Source organism: Orbicella franksi, chromosome 15, assembly GCF_964199315.1.
Source record: "Orbicella franksi chromosome 15, jaOrbFran1.1, whole genome shotgun sequence".
NCBI classification, from domain to species: Eukaryota; Metazoa; Cnidaria; class Anthozoa; order Scleractinia; family Merulinidae; genus Orbicella; species Orbicella franksi.
Genome location: NC_138159.1, coordinates 5,993,152 through 5,999,700, shown reverse-complemented (window position 1 = coordinate 5,999,700; position 6,549 = coordinate 5,993,152). Strand labels below are relative to the sequence as shown.

The 6,549-nt window shown below is 37.0% G+C and overlaps 1 protein-coding gene across 1 annotated transcript in view; it reads left to right on the top strand.

Moving 5' to 3' along the window:
* The window catches only part of LOC145470604 (uncharacterized), a 13,182-nt gene extending 8,186 nt beyond the window's left edge, over positions 1-4,996 (top strand). The window contains exons 5-7 of the mRNA XM_081454409.1: positions 567-680; positions 1,826-1,877; positions 3,895-4,996. Of these exons, the coding sequence (XP_081310535.1) occupies positions 567-680; positions 1,826-1,877; positions 3,895-4,031 (303 nt within the window). The 3' untranslated portion in view covers positions 4,032-4,996. The remainder of the gene's footprint in view (positions 1-566; positions 681-1,825; positions 1,878-3,894) is intronic.
* The last annotated feature ends 1,553 nt before the right edge of the window (positions 4,997-6,549 follow it).

Here is a 6,549-nt window from a genome sequence, read left to right as displayed (position 1 = left end):
GGGGGAAAACCCTGGTTGATTTGTTTGGCTTACAAATAACAACTTACATAGACCCAGGTGCTTACAAGGAAGAAAATCAGTGCAAAATTGCAAGTGCAAGACAACTCATAAAATCACCTTTTTTGCTTGAATGCTTGAAGCCAGTGATATGGGAAACGGCATTTCACATCTCATTGGTTCGGATTTATTGGAAAAGTCAAAACAATTTCTCAAGTTTACCAAAAGTTGCTTTTCCTTGCATCACAGCTTTGTTGCGTCATTTTCATGACCAAAGCTCTCATTGACCATACAATAGATTTGCACCAATGGGCATGTAAGAAGTCTCTCTATGCAGCTATTGGGAGTATCTCTTCACTCTGGCCAAGTTTGATTTTTTGCCACCTGAGTATCTTTCATTGACCAGTAAGTGTTGTTGTCCTGGAAAGTGCCAATGCCCTTATTGCAGTTGATCATACATGTAGATCTGGACCAGTGAGCATGCAAGGATTCTCTCAGTTACTGTCATGATACGTAGTGCTTTCACTTGGGCCAAGGCTGATTTTTCTTTTCTTTTCATTTGCCACCAGTATCTTTCATTGACCAGTAAGTGTTGTTGTCCAGGAAAATGTGGAATACCCCCAGGTAATGTTACAAGGTTTATTTTAGAGTCAACCATGAAATATAGCATCGTGTCAGTCTGTAAATAAGCTCCCACCAGTACTGCAAGCTACTTTGAACTGAAAATGCCGAAATTTGGAATTTTGTAACACTGTACAGCATTTTTTTTTTTTTACAAAAGGAGACATTTAAATCACATGCCACACTTAAAAGCTGTAACAAGGGTCATACATGTATATTACATCACTTAATGTACTTTACAATACTTTTTTTTAAAACTTACACTGCTCTCTTTGCATCACATTTGCAAGTTACATTACTTGAATCACTTTATTGCAAGCTTACCATTCTGCTCATTATTTACTGTAAGCGTACATCTCTCTCCTTACAATAGAATTGGCAGTGTACAGTAAAGTAAGTTGCAACAACTTGCAACTATTATAGAGAATATTTGAGATTAGTTGACATTAATAAAGCTTTTTTATTTTTTATTTTTTTAACTTGCAACTGGTCTTGTCATTAATACTTACACTACTTACAATATAATACCATTACTGATGCTTCTTACATTCATATTAAAACAATAGTAGTAAAATACTAATCACTGATTTTGCCACTGAGACTGATTATAATTATATTGTAAATTGAATTCAATTAATTTAACTTTCGCATTTTTCAGCTATCCATTGCAAAGATAGCGCTGACTTCAATTCAAGAAAATTGAAAGATTTTCCCAACATTTTGCAAGAATAATAATATTTTTGTGTTTGCACAACTAAAATCCGAAACTTCTGGGTTAGGTTGGGGCTTGTATTTGGGGGAAGATCATAGTCCTTAAATAGTAGCTGTATTTTAAATGGTGTAAAGTTAACTCTGTGCTCATTATTGAACCATGCAAGAACTTTTTGAAAGAAGTTTACGTCATCTATTACATCACTTAATATATTTTACCAATACTTTTTTTAAACTTGCATTGCTCTCTCTGCATCACTTTTACAAATTACATTACTTGAATCACTTTTATTATTGCTAGCTTACAATTCTGCTCATTATTTAAGCTTACATCTCTCTCCTTGCAGTAAAATTTACAGCTTACGGTGAAGTGAGTGGCAACAACTTGCAACTATTATAGAGAATACTTTAGATTAGTTGACATTAAGAAGGCTTTTTTATTTAATTTTTTTTAAATTTGCAACTGGTCTTATCGTTAATATTTTTAATGTTGTTGTTTTTTTTAGTTCCTCTCAACACAACTGCAAAAACACCAACAACACCAGCAGGTTTGTTTTACAAAGAAATATTTGCTAACCATTTGTAGGTTCACAAGTATGTTAGTAATAATATCAAACACGAAAGACCGTGTTTGACCACATTTCCAAACACAGAGAAGAGATTTGAAAATACGATGTGCAGCGGAGTATTTTTGGCAAAGTTCAAGTAGTTTGGAAATGTGGTCAAACATGGTCTTTTGTGTTTGATTTTTTTTTTTATTAATACTTTAATTGTGATTCACACTACTTACATGTACAACACTGGTATGTCTACTTACCCAAGTTACAACAGTAATACAACTACTTAGTTACACTATTTACACTACTTAACAATACGATGCAATTACAGATGCTACTTACAATACTACAATTTGCATAACTTACTCTACAAAACAATACAATTACTTATTTAACTTACGATACTAATACTTACACTACTTAAAATATAATACCATTACTGAATCAGATGCTTCTTACATTCATATTAAAACAATAATAGTAAAACACTAATCACTGATTTTGCCACTGAGACTGATTCTATATTGAGAAGAGAAGAGATTTGAAAATACGATGGCAGCGGAGTATTTTTGGCAAACTTCAAGTAGTTTGGAAATGTCGTCAAACATGGTCTTTTGTGTTTGATTTTTTTTTTTATTAATACTTTAATTGTGATTCACACTACTTACATGTACAACACTGGTATGTCTACTTACCCAAGTTACAACAGTAATACAACTACTTAGTTACACTATTTACACTACTTAACAATACGATGCAATTACAGATGCTACTTACAATACTACAATTTGCATAACTTACTCTACAAAACAATACAATTACTTATTTAACTTACGATACTAATACTTACACTACTTAAAATATAATACCATTACTGAATCAGATGCTTCTTACATTCATATTAAAACAATAGTAGTAAAACACTAATCACTGATTTTGCCACTGAGACTGATTCTATATTGAGAAGAGAAGAGATTTGAAAATACGATGGCAGCGGAGTATTTTTGGCAAACTTCAAGTAGTTTGGAAATGTCGTCAAACATGGTCTTTGGTGTTTGATATATCTTCTCAATCGAAACTAAAACTAAGGAGAAAAGGGAGAAATAAAATCTTAAAAATTTATGGTAATTAAGATCAGATATCCAAACATCACTGACAAAGACAGTTTTCAAACTCATTAATAATTCATCAAGTTAAATCCAAGAAAATCGCAACCATGAAGGACGTTTGGATACCCGGTCTTAATTAGCATATATTTTGACGATTTAACATCTCTGTTTACTCCTTAGTTCTTGTTTTGATTGAGAAGATATAGCAAACACTTGAGACAGTGTTTCATTGGCTCTCTAAACACTCGAATTTCGTCAAAAAGTACTCCACTTGGCATCGTATTAACTCTCTTCTCAGTGTTTGGATATCCCTATAAAATACTGTCTCTAGTTTTTGATATATTACGTGAAACGCTGCACAGTGGTCGCAACTTACAGGAAAGCGACGACCCCGGCTCTGAAGATAGAGATGTTGATTGAGTTGAATTAACAGTATTACCACAGGTAGCCAAAGCGGCGCACTGTAAGAGTATCTATGGATCTGAGAGTTGATTAAAAAAAAACCCCTTTTCCTTTTCACCTGTTGTCTTTTTCTGTGGTTTGAGCATTTCAAGGGGACTGCCGAGGCCAGTTCGGTCATGTTATCTCGTAACTGTTGAAGGCGCTTTTACAGTACCTGTAGTAATTTTATAGCTTCTATTAAGGCCACAAACGTCTTCCAAAAGAGATGAAACTCTTAGGAAATAAGGCCACTAGTGTTGTAAAAGCTCTTTGTTCGCTTTATTAACAACTTTTAACAAAAGAAAAGCAAACTTTTCTAGATATTGCGGGTCCAGCAAATTTGGGGGGGGGGGGGGGGAGGGGGTTGTAGAGTTGGCGTAATCTCAGACACAGTTGGTGGTGTTCTAGCAAGTTTTTTTACAATAAAGAATATTTTTCTTTTCAATTTCTCTAATCAGCGGCCAAGCAGTCCGGTGATAAAGGACTTAAAACCTGGGAAATAATTGCGATCGCCGCTGGAGGTGTCCTCCTCGTGCTGTTAATTGTAGGAGTGTATTGCTGTTGCAGAAAAAGAGCTGGATACCAAACGATCTAGGGCTCCATTCACACAGAAACATTTCCATCTGAAAACTAATGTATTTTTACATATTTTGCGATTTGTCTACTCGTAAACGGTATATGTAAAACGTATGTTTTCGTAAACGCCCTCAAAGGGGATAAATTAGTGCAAGATAGACTATGAAATAACGAATACGTTAACTTTGTAAACGCTGACGTCACAATAATTACGCGTGCTCAGCATCAGTCTTGTAATGTTACGTAATTTACGCGTCTGCAATGTCTCCAATGTCTCCAATGTCTTGTCTGCAGTCTCCAATCTCGTTCCCAGGGTCCTCTCTCTACCTCGAGACCTAGGAAAGAGGTTGGTCAGTCTCGTATGCGAGAAACGCAGGGTTGTTACAGGTCACGAAGTGATCAGGGAATAAACTTCTTCAAGGTCAGGGAAAAGTCCACTCAGGGAATTTGATTTTGAGTCAGGGAGAATTGACTGAAGAAAAGTCATGCCAGGAAAATTGAAATAGTTTAACAAGGCTGGAAGAAGCATTTGTGGTCACTGTGATCTCAACGATGTTTTACCGTAATGTAGAAGGAAAATTTGATGAAAACTTATCAGTTTTTATGAATGAGTGGAAAGAACGGCTGTAAGGGGAGACTAGAAGCCGTTACTAGATCTGACATTTGGTACCCACCATTAAGAGATTTCCTTCAAGCAAAACTCGACAGAGAAATAAATGGTCGTTTTCTCCTAAACGAACACGGTGACCCTATCATTTGAGCGCAGGTCCTTGGGACATTTTGGCTATGCACACATGCAGCGAATTCTTTCATTTGTTTCATAATCTTTAGTCCTTTTCAATTAAACTAGTTTATAATGTAGGTAAGACTATTTTGTTAAATGGCTGTAGTGGTTTAGTGCGAGAAACGACTTTTCTAAAACTATAGTTGCATGGAAGATCATTCTCGCGTAAGCTGTTAGTGTAGTCTCTTCGTGTATTGCATTCTTAAGGTTACCGTATACCTTCAGGGGTGTCTCACGTCCAAGCGATGTAGCGCGTCCGGTTTAAGCTGTAGATACCTAAACCCCTATATCAAATTAAAGCTTATAGAGCTGGCTATCAAACCATACCAAAAATTTTGAAATAAAATGAAGTGCCGATTTTCTCACGGCCACTAAATGCGAGCGTCCTAATCACCTTTTGGAAGCTACAAGTCAAAGCGAATTTTGTTTTTCGCCAATTTATTTTTTTCCTCGGTTTCAGGACAAAAGCGCTAAAAAGCGTGTCTGCGTTTTGCCATATTCAATTGCAGTAAAAAGTTACAGAACATTTTCAAAATAGGATTTAAAAAATGTGAAGTGATCGTACAAAAATTGCTCTCGGAGAAAAAATATTTCGAAATAAACAATTCGCAGACACGTTTTTGGTTTTTATATGTTAATCTAGCTACTGTCCAAATTTGAGGGCAATCAAACAAATCCCCTTTGAGTTGTAACTCTTTAAAGTGTCTGCTTCAAGCGAAAAAATTTATTCGAGAAAACAGCGCTAAGAAAAATCTCTTGCTTCGCAAACAAACTCCGCCTAGAAACGCCTTCAACTGGGTTCTCAGATCACTGAGCCAATCAGCGCTTGGAAAATTTATTACCATTGACTCGCGGTGAAATTTACGCGTGAATCTCGAAAAAACCCTTGTGTTTCGCAATGCGCTCAAGGCGGAGAGATAATTTTTCTGTAGCTCGGTTTTTCTTGAAGCTGGTCTGGCAAAATGGGGAAGACGAAAAAGGATACGAACGCTAGAGTGGCTGGGCGACGAGAACAAACTGAACAAAAGAAAGCGCGGCGGAGCAAATGTGCATGGATAATATTCCAATGGATCTCAATGAGTTGGGCGATTGTAATGAGCTTTAAGGTTTAAATAACAAGGACGACAGCTTTGTAAAGGCTCTGTAATTCCTGGCTCAACAGGTCAACACAATTTAACTCGTGGTCGATTCTGACTAAAGCGCTGGGCGACCAGGCCGTATTACATAATATCGTTACATCCTCCTCTTTCTTAAATACAACATGACACAAACTCCAAGTGGCAACAAATAAAACAATATCACGATTAAGTCTGTAAAATAAAGAATGAAAGATGTCCACAAAGGCAAATTTAAATGTCCTGCACAAAGTCCATCCTAACATAGTTCAAATGGAAAACACAACAAAGTTACAGTTCTGCTTGACTGCACCCCTCAGGGTGGGCAGTAGTCTTTGAAACGGATTGGGGTCCTAATTAAACGCCCTCTGGTGGATCTTCTTTCAGATGGCTGTGGGATCTCTGGCGGCCTTTGAGGGGTCCCTGGTCGCTCTGGAGTTGTGTGGGCAGGTAAAGGCGTGCCTGGCTGAACTGGGTCAATGACTCTCTGGGACTGGTCGTCCGACGGGAGTGGCTCATCTGGTTCCTCTACGTGGCTATCGATTGCAGGACTCTCTTGGGTCGCCATCAAATCCTTTCTGTTTCTCCTGTATCTCTTCCCTTCGATGACTACTTCATAGGATCTTGGCGCAACTTCC